The 21,307-nt window shown below is 40.4% G+C and overlaps 2 protein-coding genes across 9 annotated transcripts in view; one reads left to right on the top strand and one right to left on the bottom strand.

Moving 5' to 3' along the window:
• CENPP (centromere protein P) overlaps window positions 1-21,307 on the bottom strand; it is a 406,761-nt gene that overhangs the window by 97,200 nt on the left and 288,254 nt on the right. The gene's annotated exons all lie outside the window — the stretch shown is intronic.
• Window positions 1-21,307, top strand: part of ECM2 (extracellular matrix protein 2) — a 43,562-nt gene that overhangs the window by 16,560 nt on the left and 5,695 nt on the right. For 5 of the 8 annotated variants that reach the window (XM_069736907.1, XM_069736908.1, XM_069736910.1 and 2 more), the window contains exons 4-8: window positions 3,046-3,723; window positions 4,505-4,620; window positions 8,789-8,924; window positions 11,441-11,598; window positions 14,536-14,675. In XM_069736907.1, coding sequence (XP_069593008.1) covers window positions 3,046-3,723; window positions 4,505-4,620; window positions 8,789-8,924; window positions 11,441-11,598; window positions 14,536-14,675 — 1,228 coding nt within the window. The remainder of the gene's footprint in view (window positions 1-3,045; window positions 3,724-4,504; window positions 4,621-8,788; window positions 8,925-11,440; window positions 11,599-14,535; window positions 14,676-21,307) is intronic. The other 3 variants (XM_069736914.1, XM_069736912.1, XM_069736911.1) reach the window with 3 other exon arrangements.

Raw genomic sequence — 21,307 nt, 5'->3', positions numbered from 1 at the left:
GTGATCAGTGGAGGTCTCAGGACCGGGGCCCTACCTGATCTGCAGACACATTAATATGCCTAAAAATAATTTTAAAAAAAATCAAATTTTTGTTACTCTTTAAAGAACAACTATATTTGCAAATATAAGGAAACAGTAGTAGAGAAAATACAAGTGAATATAATAATTTCAACAGTCACACAATTTGCATGAAATATTAGCTGTGTTATTAATCCAGAGTATAATCAGCATTTCACCAGACACTGTCTAACACCTTCCATTATGATTCCTGTTAACACTTGCACAACATTTTTGCATGGTGCCAGAACGCACATTTACATACATGCAAAGCCAATGTAAAAGGCTTCACTGAGGTCTCTGTGAAGTTTTAGTTTCTGAAGCTAAGAAACAAATTGGTTTTAATGTATGTTATTAAAATTATTAACCAGTATGCAATACAATTACAAATTACATTATTTCCCACAAATATCAGTACAGTAGGTATGTACTTAAAACAGCCCTGGGGGGAAACGCTCCAGTTATAGCAAAAAAAATACACATCTGCACATTTTGGCATGAAAGAAAGGACTGATGGAATGGAAATGGTTAACAAATGAATACTCTTATCAAAAAAACTTTATGCCAAGTGTTTTTTTTTTAATGTTTTCTTTTTTTTTTTTAACTTTTTTAGAGTCATATTTTAAAAGCCATAAGTTTCTCACCGTTCCGGCGATTAATTATATTTGCCAGTGACCTCACCTTGATGTACATATAACTTATTAAAACTTTAATTCACTCTTTGTAAGGAGGAATATAAATAAATCAGCAATTCTTTCATTTTTTTTCCACCCTGTTTTAAAGTTAACACTATTCGCCATGCCGGTCAAGTAAAGTGCTAACTTTATCCTGCAGGTCAGCATGGTTATGGCAATAATAAATTGATGTAGTTTTTAATATTTTATTATTTTTACACAATAAATAAACTGAAAAGAAAAATTATTTGATCGTGTTTTGCCATATTATAAAAATCGTTAGTTTTAACAATTTTCCTTTTGCGGTACTGAATAAAGGCTTATTTTTCTGTGCAACAAGCTGTAGTTTTCATTGGCACCTTTTTGTGGTTAAAGCAACTTTTTTATAACTTTTTATTACACATGTTGGACAGAAAAATAAATTCTAGATTACATTTTTGTTTTTTTTGTTTTTGCGTTTTTTTCTCTTCTTCCAAAACCCGTAACTTTTTTTCTATTGACATTATGAGGGCTTGTATTTTGGCAGGGCAAGTAGTATCTTTGAATGACACCATTTATTTTACTGTATCATGCTGAATAACAGGAAAAAAATTTAAATTGAAGTGAAATAGTGAAAACCATGCAATTCCAGAATTGTTTATTAAGTTGTCCTTTTGCGGTGTTCATCGTGCGGTAAAAATGACCAGGAAACCTGATCCTCTACATCAGTACGATTACAACAATACCAAATTCCACTTTTTTTCATTTTTATTTAATTGATGAAAACATTCAGAAGTTTGTAAAAAAACATATATAAATCTCGGCCTCTTTTGAAGCTCAGCATGTAGCCCAGCTTTAGAAGAGGATCAAGGTAGCGACAACAGGTGCCTTCAGCAGGTCCCCTATTGTCATTACAACCCATCGCCACCCCGCAATAGCTCATATCCTTTCCCTCCCTACACAATTACTTTTACACAAATTAGAGCAAGCTTAGAGAGCTTTTTTTATAGACGTTAAAGAGGTTGTCCACTACTTTAGCATTGATGGCCTATCCTTAGGATAGGTAATCAATGTCTGATCGATCAGGGTCCGACACCCAGCACCCTCACCAATCAGCTGTTATCAGTACAGGCGGCAGCATCAGCAGGCCGGAAGTACTCACTTGATGAGCTGCTGCTCGTCTTCTGATAGTGGCTGCCGCAGGGTACTACACATCTGTCTCCTATTGATTTGAATAGCAGGCGGATGTGCAGTACCCTGCTTTGGCCACTATCAGAAGATGACCAGCTCATCAAGTGAGTACTTCTGGCCAGCGGCCTCCACCGATAATAGCTGATCAGTGGGGGTGTCAGGTGTCGGACCTTGACCAATTAGACATTGATGACCTAACCCAGTGGCCCCCAACTCCAGGCCTCGAGGGCCGCCAACAGTGCAGGTTTTCAGGATTTCCTTAGTATTGCACAGGGGTTGGAATCATCACCTGTGCAGATGATCACATTATCACCGACGCAATACTAAAGAAATCCTGAAAACCTGCACTGTTGGCGGCCCTCGAGGCCTGGAGTTGGGGACCACTGACCTAACCTAAGGATAGGTCATCAATGGTAAAGTAGTGGACAACCTCTTTAATGAGTCAGTGTTTTGCTATGCTCCATGTAGCTACTATAAAGCAGATTGCTAAATGTTGTGAACAGTGTCTTAGACAAAATGGATGCCCTCATAATCCTTTAAACAAAATAAAATCTACAGTCAGAATGGAAGAATATATTAAACAAAAATATATGTATCACTATTTAGGTTTAATATATTTTTGGGGCGATACACACAAGATATGGCCTACTTGAAGCGTTGAATCTATGGTAAAAGACATTATATGCCTATAGACTCCTTAGGTCGAGGGCATCTAGTACTTCCATTGATAGCTTACCAAAATGGCAAATCTCAGGGGTGGCCTAGCAGTCAAGCCATATATATCATGGACCTTTTTCAGTATTCCCACAATAAAAGACACAAATTTCTTATATTCTTCTTAAGGTTTTAAAACTTTTACACTCATATCATTCCAGCATCTCTTGATCCCAAATAAACAGTGTGTAAACTTGAGCTCGACAACTAAAAGGCATACACACAAAGTACAAGACTGGAGCATAGTGGTGTTCGATCTGTCAGTAAGAATCTGGTGTATAAATTAATTTTAATTTTGCTTGAGTAAAAGAAAAAAAAAGGAAAGACGAAATATGTTTGTGGGAAAAATGTAAAAAAATACTAATCCAACTTCTCATCTTTTATTATATTCTCCCATTTTATCTCTCTTTGGGTCACCACCCTATTTAAGTACTTAACAGTATTGCATGGGACAATGTACTTGAATTGTCTGGTGATTCTCCAGAACCGACTGAACCCAATGATGTCATTCTTAACAAATTACCCTATACCCTAGAAGAAATGGATGAGCTAGTCAGGAAGGAAGATACAAATGATGACAAAGAAAAGCCTAAGGGAAAATTGTCAAAACAAAGAAAGAAAGAAGAAAAGAAAAGGCTACAAAAAGACAATACAGATGATGAGGCAGAACGTATCCAGAAAGAAAGAAGAAAAGTGTATGAAGAAGAGGAAATGAGGATTGAGGCTGAAGAGAGACGCAAGTTAGAAGAAGAAGAAAAGAAAAAAAATGAGGCAGAAAAGAAGAAAAATCAAGAAGAAGATAGGAGAGAAGAGGAAGTGAACCGGTTAGCAATGGAACGAAATCAGAGAGAAAGAAAGGAACAGGGCTTAGAAGATGATGAGGAGGAGGAGGAGGATGAGGACGATGATGAAGACTATAACCTAAGAGGCGATGTTTTTAGAGTATCAAGAAGACGTATTCCAGGTTCCCATAGGCCTACAGAAATCCATCATCCTCCACTGCCTCCCGGCTGCTTCATCTCAGAAATTACAGTCAGCTGTTCCAATGCTAAACTGACCCGCGTACCTCCTATATCAGACCCTGATGTGAAAAGCTTGGACCTTCTAGGTAAGCAAATAGCACTAAACTATTTTATACACATGGGTTCAACATAAGGGGGTGTGCAGATTCTCTAATCCAATGCTACGGAGCTCTGTTTGTACTTTGAATTAATTGTTGCATAGACATGATAGAACTCCAAAATCCTTTATTCCAATTATTTTACATTAAAAGATCAGGGTCATGGCAGACAGCAAGACTAGAACAGTATAACAAATAATATCAACAGGAAAACATTTCTGCAATAATTGAGAAGTAAAGGATTGTCTGGCCTTAGGTTACACGTCTGACTTGGGAATCTTCACATCGCACATATTTCGTGCTGTGAGGATTCTCTGGTGCCAGCACTGGAAGTGGGCAATTATTTGACCCCAAGTATGCAATTGCATACTCCTGCCACACACTGACTAGACTATGCCCAGTGTTCCTCAGTACACTTGCATTGAGAATGCGCTCATCTAGTCGGCATGTGACCGCATGTATGCACATCACATACTTGTGGTTATGCACCCACCACCGACACTGGAGAGTCATCACAGCATGCAGAGCACAGTATATGAGGATTCAAACGCGCCCATCTAGTCGGCATGTGACCGCATGTATGCAAATTGGGTTTGGCAAGTTGGGTTTGTGCTCAACACCGAAACTCTGTACTGGGTCAAGCTCAAACCTAAAGTGGGACCAGGGATCGATGATGTTATTGGGAGATGGGGACATCCTTTCAAATAATACTTTGAACACCTCTTGAAGAAGAGGACAAAAATAAAAGATGTATCTTAATATATTTTAGGAAACTTTATTACTTCCATTCCTAAAGAGGCATTTAATGGAATGCCTAATCTTGAAAGGATTGATCTGAGCAAGAACAAACTTATGTCTACAGGTATCGATCCACTTGCATTCAAGGTATGTTTCCAGATTCAAAATTAATTGAAATTATTTTGCACAGGTTTGAATGAGTTCTCAGAGGTTGAATTTCTGTGGCTTTACTATGCTGAGACAGAAACCAAGAGGGATGTGAACACATTAATTATTTGCTGCATTTTTGTCCAGATTTTTCCTTGCAGTTTTGCCACAAAAACTGAAGCAAAAGCAAAGTTATGAGAGTCCTGAAGTCTCATGCACACGTTGAATATTTTTACCTTGCAGATTTCAAGCAGTTTCAAATGCAGAATGTCAATTCTTTCAGTGTTTTTCCAATGCATGGGAAAAAATGCAAGTAAAAAAATGCATTAAAAAGTACGGTACGTATTTTATCCTGCGCTTTTATGCCAAGAGACACTGTTTTAGGGCAGAAATGTCTGCAGCAAATACTTAACGTATGCACGAACCCTTATGGCTGTGTGCCCACAATGAGTTTCTGAAGCTGCCCATTTAAAAACACAGTCTTATAGTTCCAGCAAAGTGGATGGGATTCATCGCCATCTCCTGCCCACTGTACTTTTCTTTTTACGCAGTGTAAACTGATCTACGGTGTGTGTTTCAAATCCACAACATGCCAACTTCTCTTGTGAGTACTATGAATTTTATGTGCAGATTTACCCCACAAAAGTGCATTATATGCGGAAAATCAGCAGGTAAAAAAACGCAATTGCATTCTTAGTGCGTTTACACTGTGGAGACGAACTAAAAATGTATGTAATCCACTCATGACTGCATCAAAGTTTTGTCAAAATCAAATAACAGGAAGTATCAAAAACAAAACTATTTAATTGAAAGCATGACATACCAAAAAGAGACAAAAACTGTAGCGTAACAAACGTGTGTAAAAAAAAAGTGCACTCAAAAACTAAATTAAAAAAAAAACAAGCTGGAATATTTAAAGCTCAGCAAATGCTCATTATTGGAACATAGCCTTAAAAGAAAAAATATGTTAAAAGCAAAGCTTACACAGTTTTATCACATGCATGGGCCAACAAGCCACATGTGCAGCCTTCAAATGGTCCCTCAAGCAAGCGGGTCACTGCTACCTAAGAAAAAATACAATACAGAAAAAAACATAAAAAAAATCGATAAAGCCAAAACGTCTTGATGTGCTCCGCAACGTTAGAGGTCTGTCGCAAGCTCTGGAGAGGAGTAAAGAAGGACTAAAAGAATGTTGGATAATGGGGGAAGCCGAAATAAGGAGACAGACCCCCCTATACACATTGGAACGTAATCGGCCGACCGCCATCTCAGCCTTCTCTCCTATACACAGGAGCGCTCTATGAGAAAGCTGCTAAAGACATTTCTGCCGACGGCCTAGCTCCAAGAGAACGAAGAGACCAGCAGTCTGAAATCTGACTTGCCCGAAAGACATTTCTCCACGACAATCTGTTGGCTAGCGTCAATGTCTAGACTACTGTGCATGGAAATGTGGTATCACAGAACATGGTTTTACTAACCTAGGTATATTCATTATCTATATAATTGCCCTTTGAGGCTGAATCTGCAAGCTATATTGTTTTAGTGCAGATTTGTTTGTTTATTGGACAGAATAGTGAAGTATACTAATGCCTTTTACACGGTATGATCGGCTACATGCCAGATGATTTATCCACTTATCGACCACCAATATGACTTAAAAATGACCTGAGTTAAGTAAATAGCATCCAATGACGGGTGACAATCCAGCAGCAGTCGGCTGTACACTATAGCTGACACCCTACTCCATCAGCCACAGTTGGTGTTGGCACCAACCATTGCAGTTTAACCTCTAAGATGCTGCTGTCGATAGGGACTACAGCATCTAAATGGTTAACAAGAGAGTGGGGACTCCCTCTGTAACCCATCGGCACCTTGACACCATGATTGTGTGATCCTGATGGTTTCCATAGCAATTCATGGCAAAGCACTAGCCTTATAATCCACAAAATACAGTGACCTCTTCAGATGTTAACAAAAATTAGGTAGTAAAAAAAAAATAATTCATTCATGTCATACCACTTTGTATTAATTCCTGAAAAACATCTGAAGAGTAAATAAACTACCTAACAGCAGTTTTGAATATGTTAATGGGTACTGTTTTTAAAATGGTATTATCTTTGGAGTTTTTCGAATATATACATATCCCCATAGTCACTTCAAATCTAAATAGGTCCCTAAAAAATGCATTTTGTACATTTATTTGAAAACACTAAAACTACTGTACAATTCAACCTAAATGTACCAATAACATAAAATATAAAGTGTCACAAAAAAAACAAATCTCAAAATCACTGGGATATGTTGAAACATTGTAGGGTTTTTGCCACATAAGGTGACACATATTTGAAAAATTTGGCCTGGTCACTAAGGAGACGTTTACTGGCATGCTTCGACGGGCTGATAAAGATTACATGAGCACAGAATTATCGTTAATAAGAGTGTTTGGTTTGCATTGATTATGTAATTGGCATCACATCACCTATCTACACAGGGAAATAACGATTCTTTTTAAAAGCACTTGAAAATCACTGCCCGCGACGAATAAGCGTTTCTCTGATTTGTTGGGTGACTGAATGGATTGTTTAGGCTGATAGTTGGGATCGAGAGTTCTTGCAAATGTTATTTCACCGATTAATTACTCTAAATGGACCAAAGCCATCTGACCATCAACCAAAACAACAAATAAATTCTAGCATGAAAACAGCCTAATGGTTATCTTATAACTTGTCCTGAAAGTCCTGTGTTATTAAATAAGCACAACCAACCAATAAAAACCCTCCTTTTTTAAACTTTAGATTAATTTTTTTAATATACTGTTACCCTTAAAAGCCATGTAGATCGATCTGGGTCTGTGCCCACCATCGCTGAGCACTAGTGATGAGCGAATATACTCGTTACTTGAGATTTCTAGAGCACGCTCGGGTGACCTCCGAGTATTTTTTAGTGCTCGGAGATTTAGTTTTCATCGCCGCAGCTAAATGATTTACATCTGTTAGACAGCATAAGTACATGTGGAGGTTGCCTGGTTGCTAGGGAACCCCCACATGTACTTATGCTGGCTAACAGATGTAAATCATTCAGCTGCGGCAAGAAAAACTAAATCTCCGAGTACTAAAAAATACTCGGAGGACCCCGAAGCATGCTCGAGAAATCTCGAGTAACGAGTATATTCGCTCATCACTACTGAGCACTTGTACACTTTGTATGAACCCATAGATATTTTTAGTGAGCTTATACATATACAGTATGTTCTCACTCATATGTATGTGCTTAATCTACAGGGTCTTCAACTGGGCAATTCAAAAAGAATGGTGCAATATTACAGCCTCGGTACCCATAACTGTGAGAACACAACACTAAAGCATTAACACAAAGTTATGAACCATGTATCTAAGTTTGATCTGTACATTTCAAATGTTCAAAGCGATTCACATTGGTGACAATGCAGGTGTTCAGTTCTGTCCAGAAGCGTGCCAACACATCCTTGGACATGGACTACAACTTTTCAGCAATGGAGTTTCCTCAGGTCGTTCAGATCCTGTGGCTTGGGAACAATTGCAGCGAGTCCTTGATGTAGCCTCAGAGAAAGAAGTTGCAGCGTGAAACATTGATGAAGCGACCTGAGTCAACGGATTACTGACATAATGGATTCCATATCACAGGATATGCTGGCATGTGTCTGGACAGAACTGGACTACCGCCTATGACATCTGTAGTGATCACCAATGGAAATCACTTTTGAAATGTAGAGATAAATTGGATAGGTAATAAATTTGTGTTATGTTGATTTGGTTATGAATACCGAGGCTGTAATTTTGCGTCATCATTTTTTAATCCCCCCATATAAAAATAATCGAACGCTTAGTAACAGTAAAAATATTTAACGTGCTGTTGTATGGTGGCCTTATAAAAAGTAAAGACCAATAAAGGGGAAGGAATGCCCATATTACGATAGTCTGTCAGCCATGTCATAACTATTGTGATCTGTAGCCTGAATTATTGCTAAGTGTAATAATGGATTGGCCATTAGAAGTGGAGCTGTCACATAGATTTCCTGCAAATAGGACTTGTTAAATACATTATCTTGCACTCATGCTGTCATGTAACTGTATACCAGGATCCAACTGACATGCTCAGCCACAGACTGTTTTTCTGCTTTGCTTCAAAGTCAATAAAGAATTTGAGACGTCTGTATTTGGATGGAAATCTCCTGGACCAGATCCCACTAGAATTACCTTCTACTTTGGAGGAGCTTAAAATGAATGAAAATAAACTTGGTAATTTAGAAGAAGACAGTCTAAAAGGTAATTTAGCGTTCAGCTAGCACAAGCCTAGAACACATCACAATTCCTTTTTATACAGTTGTGCTCAAAAGTTTACATACCCCGGCAGAATTTTTCCTTTCCTTTTTTTCAGAGAATATGAGTGATAACACCAAAACTTTTTCTCCACTCATGGTTAGTGGTTGCGTGAAGCCATTTATTGTAAAACTACTGTGTTTTCTCATTTTAAATCATAATGACGTCCAAATGATCCTGATCAAAAGTTCACATACTCTGGTGATTTTGGCCTGATAACATGCACAGAAGTTGACACAAATGGGTTTGAATGGCTACTAAAGGTAACATCCTCACCTGTGACCTGTTTGCTTGTAATCCGTGTGTATGCATAAAAGCTGAGTAAGTTTCTGGGATCCAGACAGACTCTTGCATCTTTCATCCAGCCACTGATATTTCTGGATTGTGAGTCATAGGGAAAGCAAAGGAATTGTCAATGGATCTACGGGAAAATGTAGTTGAACTGTATAAAACAGGAAAGGGATACAAAAAGATATCCAAGGAATTGATAATGCCAGTCGTCAGCAGCGTTCAAACTGTGATTAACAAATGGAAAATCAGGGGCTCTGTAAAACCAAAACCACGGTCAGGTAGACCAAGAAAAATGTTATCCACAACTGCCAAGAAAATTGTTTGGGTTGCAAATAAAAACCCACAAATAACATCAGCTGAAATACAGTACTGTCTGAAAACTAGCAGAGTGTTTGTTTCAAGATGCGCAATAAGGAGGCACTTGAATAAAAATGGGCTGCATAATCGAGTCGCCAGAAGAAAGCCATTACTGTGCAAATGCCTTAAAGTGTCTTGCTTACAATACGCAAAACAGCACAGACCTTCAAAACTTCTTGAACAATATAATTTGGAGTGATGAGACAAAAATTGAACTTTTTGGTCACAACCATAAACATTACATTTGGAGAGAGGTCAACAAGGCCTATGATGAAAGGAACACCATTCCTACTGTAAAGCACGGAGGTGGATCGCTGATGTTTTGGGGATGTGTGAGCTACAAAAGCACAGGAAACTTGGTCAAAGTTGAAGGAAAGATGAATGCAGCAGTTATCAGCAAATACTTGAGGCAAATTTGCACTCATCAGCCCGGAAGATGCACATGGGACGTATTTGGACATTCCAACATGGCAACAATCCAAAACACAAGGCCAAGTTGATCTGTCATTGGCTACAGCAGAACAAAGTGAAGGTTCTGAAGTGGCCATCTCAGTCTCAATACCTCAATATCATTAAGCTACTCTAGAGAGATCTCAAGAGGGCAGTTCACACTAGACAGCCCAGGAATTTACAGGAACTGTAGGCTTTTTGCCAAGAAGAGTGGGCAGCTTTACCATATGAGGAAATAAAGAACCTCATCCACAACTGCCACAAAAGACATCAAGCTGTCATTGATGTTAGAGGGGGCAATACACGGTATTAAGAAATGGGGTATGTGAACTTTTGATCAGGGTCATTTGGATGTTTTGGGTTGTCATTATGATTTAAAAAGAGAAAACACAGTAGTTTGACAGCAAATGGTTTCACCCAGCCACTAACCAAGAGTGGAGAAAAGTTTTGGTGTTATCATTCATTATCTCTGAAAAAAATGACAAGAAAGCAAAAATTCTGCTGGGGTACGTAAACTTTTGAGCACAACTGAATATCTGCATGAGAATAAACTGTATTTGGCTTCTTAAATCATTTAGATCATGAAGTAGATTGGTGTACTTTAACTTGTAAATAATGGTTTTGGTAACACATATTGGAATGTTTTAGCATATTTTTTTTTCTCCTAGAAACACAATTTTATAAAGTCAAGCCATATTTATATAAAACAGTAGGTTACGCACACACACATTTTTTTACGCAATTTTTTTTTTTTTGCACCAATAAATGTAAAACTTTGCACCGAGGCTAGAAAGTTTTCCCAGCACATAAGAGTTTCCACATAGTCCCTTTCCTGTTTACAGTTTATAAACTTTTTGAATGTGTATACAGCAATTACCTGAGTCTACATGTGCATAACCGGCCTTGTCAAATATCAAGCAAACCCTACAAAGGCTACTTTCACACATCAGGTTTTCGCCGTCATGCACATTCCGGCGAATTTTTAAAAAAAGGAACATGTAACGTTTTTTGCTCCTGACGGACCGCTTTTTACGACCGCGCATGCGCGGCCGGAACTCCGCCCCCACCTCCCCGCACCTCACAATGGGGCAGCGGATGCGCCGGAGAAATGCATCCGCTGCACCCGTTGTGCAATGCGTCAAACGCTAGCGTCGGAATCTCTGCCCGACGCATTGCCACGGGGAGATTCCGACGCTAGTGTGAAAGGAGCCTTAGTTGGAATTTAGGGCCCACAAGGAACAACAAACATATAGGAGTTTTGTAATATTTTATAATGAAATGTAATATAAAAGGCTATAGCAGGATAATATTTGGTAAAAGAGACAGATTTTCACTAGAATTGTGATTTTTTTTTTTTTTTTAAGATCTGAAGAACTTAATAACTCTGGAACTTGAAGGGAATGAACTGAGTGAAGCCAATGTCAGTCCCAAAGCTTTCAAACCTCTGCAGCACGTGACTTACTTACGTCTTGGCAGAAACAAATTCCGAACGATCCCACAAGGACTCCCGGTGTCTATTGAGGTGAGCAAACCACCAATGCATCCAGTTTATTGACATAAAGCATGTTGCTTTGGAGCTCTTTATTGTAAATCAATCTCTTCAATGGGTTTCGCCATACATAAACAATATGATTATAACGGTCTCCTATATTCAGATCCAAAAACTAAGAAATGCAGGCGAAAGCTTGGCCAGTCATACATTTATAATATTGCGTGTTGTCTATCTCAATAAAAAAAATCCACGACCAAGTTGCATTTGATAAATAGCTGCTGTACATTCTCCAAGTAAATGAAGGACGTGAGTCAAGACCTCTGTGTATAATGACCATACTCCATTACCTAGAGTCAGAAGGAAAGGTATTATTGCCACTGGAGAAGAAACCCTTCAACTTTTTGTTCTGCTTCATGTCTGTTGTGGAAGAATTAGTAATGACTACTGCAGCTGTAAATGTTTACTAGATGTAGGTAGTGTATTGCATATTTGGGTCTTTTTCTCCTTATTCCAGTTTTAAAAAAAAAAAGAATCTCTCCCATGAACTTTTATTTTTTTCACTAAATCTGTGTATATGTCCATGTAGAGTGTGTGTTAATATACTCACTTACTGCCACCTTCTCTGGGATCCAGTACTGTTCTGCTCCTCTTCTCAGTGACATCACTGCTCTGCTGACTCTCTGGGTCATGCAAGTGGCTATTACAATATAAGCCTATGGAGCGTCAGAATGACGCTCATAACGAGGCACCATAAACTTGCATTGTAAAAGAAACTTCTGGCCCACGCATAGAGTGACCTGGAGAGTCTGAAGAGCGGTGATGTCACTGAGAAGAGGAGCAGAGCTGAATACCGGAGAAGGCAGTGGTAGATGAGTATATTAACACACTGACACTACATACACCTATTTGGTAAAAAAAACAAAAAATTCATGCAAGGGCTTCTTTAAATTTTATACTTTCTGTTGCCATGTTTAATAAATGGGCAGCCACTTCCTGATGTGATACTAATCAAATATTTTCATAGTGCTTACCATCTTCTCTCACAGCATATAGTCTCACACAGACATGGAGGATGAGCTACTGCTGCCCCTTCCCCCATCTTTGTTCCTCTACCATGTTTTCTGTTCATTGGGAAGAGAGGAGAAAGAAAGCCACTGCCAGACATATTTGGCAGAGGCTGATCACCAAGAATAGCCAAAGAATCTTGTCTTTGCATGTAAGTTGCCTATCTCCCCAAACATTGTCAGTTGGGACATAGTGGAAAGCGGCCCCATAGACATTAAATGGTCTGCTGGTCCACTAAAATTGGCTGCTTCAGTCAACTTTAACTTAAAGTATATGGGGGCCATTAGGCACCGACAGAATCCTAAATATATGACCAAGGCTTTAAAATTCCTCTAAAAAGAACTACAAGGAAAAAGTACACTACATAACTTTTCATCTGACAATGAATACAAATTATTTGCTGAGACTGCATCCATACTCCTTTAATTACAAACATCTGATAAATGCTTAGACTAGTTAATACCATCTGGAATCTCAAAGATCTAAGTTGTGCACTTGAAATTCTTTTTTTTTTTTTCCCCATACGTTTACAAATATATTAGGATGATTATGGTATATAACAGCATTATAACAATCATCTTATAGTGAGCCTATTATTTTCAAATAGATTTGCTGTCAATCTTCGACATTATGCGGATCAGTCGCCAAAAACTTAACCAAACGGGGATGTGGAAACCACAAATACGACAAAAACCGATCCAATATATATGTACAAAGGTCTTTTATTTCATATATGACAGGAAAACATGGAGTTCATGGGGAACATGTGCAAAAAACAAGCAGAAAGTGCAATCGTGCAAAAAACGACATTTGGACCAGCACAAACCACATTTGGTATTTATATTTACCATATATCATATATTATAGATTCTAGAATCGGCAAGATACTATTAAAAATTAGGTTAAATAACCTACCAATAGGGAGTGGATAATAAGCCAGCAGGATGTCATAATAATATACACTTCGACGAAAGAGTAGCAAGATATTCTAATTTTGGTATTCCATGTTTAAAATTAAACTACCTGGGAAGGGTACTGCCCAATTTTTATTACTTCAACCACTAACCTCAAAAGCTGAAGATATTGGATGTGGAAGTCAGGGTCTGCACGTCTCTTACCCGACGCGCGTTTCGGAGACTGTCTCCTTTCGTCAGCCAGTCTCTGAAACGCGCATCGGGTAAGACGTGCGGACCCCGACTTCCACATCCAATATCTTCGGCTTTTGAGGTAATTGCTTCACAGATGTATCTTTTGATGGATAGCACGAGGGATAGTATCAACAACAAGAGACACACCTTCAGTGATATGACTATAGGGGCATTTGATTTATAGTGGACCTGATCATAATGGTCATATGACCAGGTTAGTGGTTGAAGTAATAAAAATTGGGCAGTACCCTTGCCAGGTAGTTTAATTTTAAACATGGGATACCAAAATTAGAATATCTTGTTACTCATTCGTCGAAGTGTATATTATTATGACATCCTGCTGGCTTATTATCCACTCCCTATTGGTAGGGTATTTAACCAAATTTTTAATAGTATCTTGCCGATTAAAGAATCTAAAATATATGATATATGGTAAATATAAATGCCAAATGTGGTTTGTCCTGGTCCAAACGTCGTTTTTTGCACGATTGCACTTTCTGCTTGTTTTTTTGCACATGTTCCCCATGAACCCCATGTTTTCTTGTCATATATGAAATAAAAGACCTTTTGTACATATATATATATATATATATATATATATATATATATATATATATATTGGATCGTTTTTTGTCGTATTTCTGGTTTCCACATCCCCGTTTGTTTACAAATATATGTAGAATATTATTTTATGTAATTTAAAAGTCTAAATCACAGTTTTTTAATTATTGATTCTATATTTTTTTATTTCTAGGAACTCCATCTTGAAAACAACCAGATTGAGGAGATTTCAGAAACGTCCTTTAACCATACTGTCAATCTCAATACCGTTGTTTTACGCTATAACCAACTAGAGGAGACAAGAATACCTCCATTAACATGGATATTTCATAAGTAAGCTAAGTAATAGGAAAATTATTCATGCTTTTTAAAATATTGCTGGTCTTGTGGTACAGGTACAATTGAAGTTATTAGTTTACATACACCTAAGTCATATTCAATAAAACTCATTTTTGCACAATTCCTGACATTTAATCCGAGCACATATTTCCTTTGTCATGTCAGTTAGAATCACTAGAATATGTCCTGAATGTAAAATATCAGGATAAGTTGAAATCCAATCATCCATTTCAGCTTCTATTTCTTTCATCACGTTCCCAATGGCTCAGACGTTTTCATACATGTGGTTAGTATTTGGTGACATTGTCTAACTCAGGTCACACATTTCTGGCAGCCTTCCGCAAGTTTCTCACATACGTTACTAAAGTTTTGATCCATTCCCCCGACAGATCTGGTGTAAATAAATCAGATGTAGACCTCTCTGCTAGGCATGAGCGAAACGGATCGGACAAATTCAAAAGTCGACGACTTTTGGCAAAGTCGGGTTTCATGAAACCCGACCCGATCCTAGTGTGGGATCGGCATTGCGGTCGGCGATCTTCGCGCCAAAGTCGCGTTTCGTATGACGCGTTTGGCGCCATTTTTTCAGCCAATGAAGGAGCGTGGGCAGAGTGATGACATAGGTCTTAGGGGCGTGCACGCCTATCGCCATCTTCTCGCTTGTGCGCTGTAGCGATTTGCAATGTGTAACACCAACTTTTCTGTTCAGGGACGGGGGTGAGAGAGAGAGAGATCCCATTGACTTTGCATTGGGTTTCGTGTTTTGGTCGATCCCCGACTTTTCGCGATAATCGGCCGATTTCACTCGACTCGACTTTTTAGATAGTCAGGTTTCGCGAAACCCGACTCGACCCTAAAAAACTAAAAGTCGCTCAACCCTACTCTTTGCTTGTACACGCCTTACTTGGGTCTTCCATCTGGAAGACCCATTTCAGGCCATGTTTTAACTTCCTGGCTGATGTTTTGAGATGTTGCATCAATATCTCCACATAATTATCCTTCCTCATGCCATCTATTTTTTTTGTGAAGGCCCACAATCCTTCTTGTTGCAAAGCAACATGTCAGTTGGGATGGTGTTTCTTGGCTTGCCTTTTTTCCTCCACACATGATGGTCACTACGGCCAAACAACAGTTCAAATTTTTGTTGTTTCAAGCCTGAGAGCATTTTCATATAAAAGAAAAAAATATTTTTATCCATGTGCAGCTGGAAATTGTAATTTGGCTTATGTCGACAGTTTTGGAGCAGTGGCTTCTTGCCAAGCAATCCTCTAGGTCAGCGTTTCTCAACTCCAGTCCTCCAGACCAACCAACTGGTCATGTTTTCAGAATTTCCTTAGTATTGCACAGGTGACAGAATTAATGCTTGAGCAGGTGATTAAATTATCACCTGTATGTACAATACTAAGAATATCCTCAAAACTTGATCTGCTGGTGGGTCTTAAAGACTGAAGTTGGGAAACACCGCTCTAGGGTATGTCGATAGGACACATTTTATTATTGATATTGATTTTTTTTTGTACCGGTTTCCTCTAGCATCTTCATAAGGTTTTTTATAGTTGTTTTTTGACTCGTGTATAATTTGCATCAAAGTATTGTAGCATGGCTAAAGGGTGTGTAGTCGACGGGAGGTATGTGTCACATAGGTGGCGTGTCGCTGTGATGTAGCCCGGAGTGTTTTTCTTTATTGCACATAACCATGTATATATATGTGTTTCAGGACCTGTGGTGATGTCAGACCACATGTCTAATCATGTGATCGGTTCCTGGGTGTGGTTAGCTCTATATAAGACAGGCTAATGCTTTACACAGGAGATGTGTGGAGGTGAGACCCTCCTGAATGTGTTAAGGCTCCAGGACTGAGCCTGAAGGACTGGACACTTGCCTTTCTTTTCCTGAGCCAAAGGCTATTTGCTTTCTGTTATTTTGCCATGTGGTTTATGAAGTAATAAACCCTGTGAACTTTTAAAGTAACGTGCCTCCTGAGTGTCAGCCGCCGCACCTGAGTGAGTGAAATCCCTACAATTGGTGGAGAATGCGGACAGCGTTCCCAGCGGAGACATAAGTCTGTTATTGAATGTCCTGGGTCAAGGCTATTGCAAGCCAGCAAGCATTGCCAGGGAAAATGGAGGACCTTCTGAAACACTTGGTCCAGTCGCAGTCACAGCAGCAAGAGACCAACAAGCTGTTGATGCAGCAGATACAACAGAGCCAGCAGGAGCAACGGCAGCTGATACAACAGAGCCAACAGGAGCCAGGGGCAGACACAAGATTTCTCCATTTTCTGATGAGTGGGGAGTTGTTGTACCGGGTCACGAAAATAAGGGAGGAGTTGGTAGAGCAGTTGGTAGTGCCGGGTCCATATAGACGGAAGGTGTTGGACATGGCCCATTCACACATTTTGGGTGGACACCTAGGGGTGGAAAAAACGCAGGAACGAGTTATGCAGAGATTGTATTGGCCTGGGTGTCACCGGGAAAAAGTGAACTATTGCAGGTCCTGCCCTACATGTCAGCTAACTGCTCCCACTCCTCATTTCCGGAACCCCCTTGTACCGTTGCCCATTATTGAGGTGCCGTTCGAGAGAATTGCCATGGACTTGGTCGGTCCCTTAGCTAAATCAGCCCACGGCCATCAGTATATATTAGTCATCCTGGACTATGCCACACGCTATCCTGAGGCAATTCCCTTGAGAAATTCTTCAGCGAAGAGTATAGCCCGTGAGTTGGTCCATGTGTTTTCCCGGACAGGTCTGCCGAAGGAGATCCTGACTGACCAGGGGACACCTTTCATGACCAAGGTGATGAGGGAGTTATGCAAAGTCCTGAAAATCTCCAAATTGAGGACCTTGGTGTAGCATCCCCAGTCAGATGGCCTTGTTGAGAGATTTAACAAGACACTGAAGAGAATGCTGAGAAAAGCTATAGAAAAAGACGGTAGAGACTGGGATTGTCTCTTACCATATCTGATGTTTTCCATTTGTGAAGTTCCACAGGCCTCCACAGGGTTCTCACCGTTTGAGCTTCTATATGGCCGACATCCGCGAGGACTCCTGGATATAGCCAAGGAAACCTGGGAAGCCGAAGTCACGCCGCACAGAAGAGTCATTGAGCATGTGGCCCTGATGCAGCAGAGGATTGCAAAGGTGATGCCTGTCGTGAAAGAACACCTCCTCCAGGCACAAGAAGCTCAGGCCAGGGTCTACAACCGGTCTGCAAGAGTTAGGCAGTTCAATCCAGGAGACCGAGTTCTTGTGTTAGTTCCAACGGTGGAAAGCAAGTTCTTGGCCAAATGGCAAGGGCCATATGAGGTCGTCGAGAAACTTGGTGAGGTAAATTATAAAATTCACCAACCAGGAAGACGGAAACCATTCCAAGTTTACCATGTCAACCTCATAAAGCCATGGCAAGATAGAGAGCCGGCAGTAACTCCATCTTTGTTGATCAACCCAGAAGGTGAGGTTGGAGCGGTTACTGTAGTGGAAACGCTATCGAAGACCCAGAAACAGCAGTGCCGGGAGTTACTTCAGAAAAATAGGGACCTGTTTTCAGAGTTGCCAGGATACACGAAAGTCATAGAGCATGAGGTCCTAACAGAGCCTCATGTGCGGGTGAATGTGAAGCCCTATCGTATTCCTGAGGCTCGTCGAGAAGTAATCTCCAAGGAGGTGGAGCGTATGTTGAAGCTTAGAGTCATTGAGGAATCCAAGAGCGGTTGGTCGAGTTCAATTGTCCTGGTCCCAAAACCTGATGGAGAGTGGAGGTTTTGCAACGATTATCGGAAGTTAAATGAGGTCTCCAAGTTCGACGCTTATCCCATGCCCCACGTTGATGAGCTCATCGAAAGGCTTGGGCACACCAGATATATAACCACCTTGGATTTGACGAAGGGGTATTGGCAGATCCACATGGCACAGGAAGCCAAGGAGAAGACGGCGTTTTCTACACCAGATGGATGTTTCCAGTATGTCCGGATGCTGTTTGGCCTACAGGGAGCTCCAGCGACCTTACAGAGGGCTATGGATAGAGTCCTTGCACCCCATAAGCCATACGCTGCTGCGTACCTGGATGATATCGTCATCTTTAGCCCGGACTGGGAGAGTAATCTGGAAAAAGTCCAAGCGGTGTTTGATGCTTTAAGAGAGGCGGGGGTTTACAATAAACCCGAAGAAATGTGCCTTGGGTAAGGAAGAAGCTAAGTACCTAGGCTATGTAGTGGGTCGTGGAGAAATAAAGCCTCAAATCAGGAAAGTGGAGGCAATCCAAACATGGCCAAAACCACTCTCCAAAAAGCAAGTTAAAGCCTTTCTGGGAATCGTGGGATATTACAGGAGGTTCATCCCAACCTTCACCACAGTGGCTGCGCCTCTGACTGATCTGCTAAAGGGGACAAAATCAGTGATGGTTAAATGGTCCAAAGAGACAGAATCAGCCTTCCAAGAATTGAAAGGGGCTCTATAGCAACCCGTTCTGATGGCCCCAGATTTCAAGAAAGAATTTATTCTTCAGACAGATGCCTCAGATGTTGGGGTAGGAGCAGTCCTTTCCCAAGAGCTAAAGTACAGACCAAAAGTTTGGACACACCTCATTTAAAGGTTTTTCTGTATTTTCATGACTATGAAAATTGTAAATTCACACTGAAGGCATCAAAACTAAAGTAACATGTGGAATTATGTACTTAGCAAAAAAGTCTGAAACAACTGAAAATATGTGATTTATTTTAGGTTCTTCAAAGCAGCCACCTTTTGTTTTGATGACTGCTTTGCACACTCTTGGCAATCTCTTGATGAGCTTCAAGAGGTAGTCACTGGAAATGCTTTTCACTTCACAGGTGTGCCCTGTCAGGTTTAATAAGTGGGATTTCTTGCCTTATAAATAGGGTTGGGACCATCAGTTGTGTTGAGCAGAAGTCTATTGAAAACACAGGTGATAGTCCTACTGAATAGACTGTTAGAATTTGTATTATGGGAAGAAAAAAGCCGCTAACTAAAGAAAAACGAGTGGCCATCATTGCTTTAAGAAATGAAGGTCAGTCAGTCCGAAAAATTGGGAAAACTTTGAAAGTGTCCCCAAGTACAGTTGCAAAAACCATCAAGCGCTACAAAGAAAATGGCTCACATGAGGACCGCCCCAGGAAAGGAAGACCAAGAGTCACCTCTGCTTCTGAGGATAAGTTTATCCGAGTCACCAGCCTTAGAAATTGCAGGTTAACAGCAGCTCAGATTAGAGACCAAGTCAATGCCACACAGAGTTCTAGCAGCAGACACATCTCTACAACAACTGTTAAGAGGAGACTTTGTGCAGCAGGCCTTCATGGTAAAATAACTGCTAGGAAACCACTGCTAAGGACAGGCAACAAGCAGAAGAGACTTGTTTGGGCTAAAGAACACAAGGAATGGACATTAGACCAGTGAAAATCTGTGCTTTGGTCTGATGAGTCCAAATTTGAGATCTTTGGTTCCAACCACCGTGTCTTTGTGTGACGCAAAAAAGGTGAACGGATGGGCTCTACATGCCTGCTTCCCACCGTGAAGCATGGAGGAGGAGGTGTGATGGTGTGGCGGTGCTTTGCTGGTGACACTGTTGGGGATTTATTCCAAATTGAAGGCATACTGAACCACAGTACCACAGCATTTTGCAGCGGCATGCTATTCCATCCAGTTTGCGTTTAGTTGGACCATCATTTATATTTCAACAGGACAATGACCCCAAACACACCTCCAGGCTGTGTACGGGCTATTTGACCAAGAACGAGAGTGATGGGGTGCTACGCCAGATGACCTGGCCTCCACAGTCACCAGACTTGAACCCAATCGAGATGGTTTGGGGTGAGCTGGACCGCAGTGTGAAGGCAAAAGGGCCAACAAGTGCTAAGCATCTCTGGGAACTCCTTCAAGATTGTTGGAAGACCATTTCCAGTGACTACCTCTTGAAAGCTCATCAGGAAAATGCCAAGAGTGTGCAAAGCAGTCATCAAAGCAAAAGGTGGCTACTTTGAAGAACCTAGAATAGACGACATATTTTCAGTTGTTTCACACTTTTTTTTTTAAGTATATAATTCCACATGTGTTAATTCATAGTTTTGATGCCTTCAGTGAGAATTTACAGTTTTCATAGTCATGAGAATACAGAAAAATCTTTAAATGAGAAGGTGTGTCCAAACTTTTGGTCTGTACTGTACATGGGGAGGAACATCCTATTCTCTATCTGAGTAGAAAGCTGCCTTCATCTGAGAACTACTCAGTCGTAGAAAAAGAGTGTTTGGCCATAAAGTGGGCGATGGACACGTTATGGTACTATCTGCTGGGACGTAAATTCAGACTAATATCCGACCATGCCCCACTTAAGTGGATGAGGGAAGCAAAAGGTAGAAATGCTAGGGTCACCCGTTGGTTTTTAGCCCTGCAGGACTTCAGTTTCCATGTGGAACATAGGGCCGGAAAGCTGCACGGTAATGCGGATGCCCTATCAAGAATCCCTTGTTTAGTGAGAAAGTGCCAAGCCCCACGGCTTTAGGCAGAGGGGGAAGGTATGTAGCATGGGTAAAGGGTGTGTAGTCGACGGGAGGTATGTGTCACAGGTGGCGTGTCGCTGTGATGTAGCCCGGAGTGTTTTTCTTTATTGCACATA

Source organism: Ranitomeya imitator, chromosome 8, assembly GCF_032444005.1.
Source record: "Ranitomeya imitator isolate aRanImi1 chromosome 8, aRanImi1.pri, whole genome shotgun sequence".
Taxonomy (NCBI): domain Eukaryota; kingdom Metazoa; phylum Chordata; class Amphibia; order Anura; family Dendrobatidae; genus Ranitomeya; species Ranitomeya imitator.
This window is presented reverse-complemented; position numbering and strand designations above follow the sequence as displayed.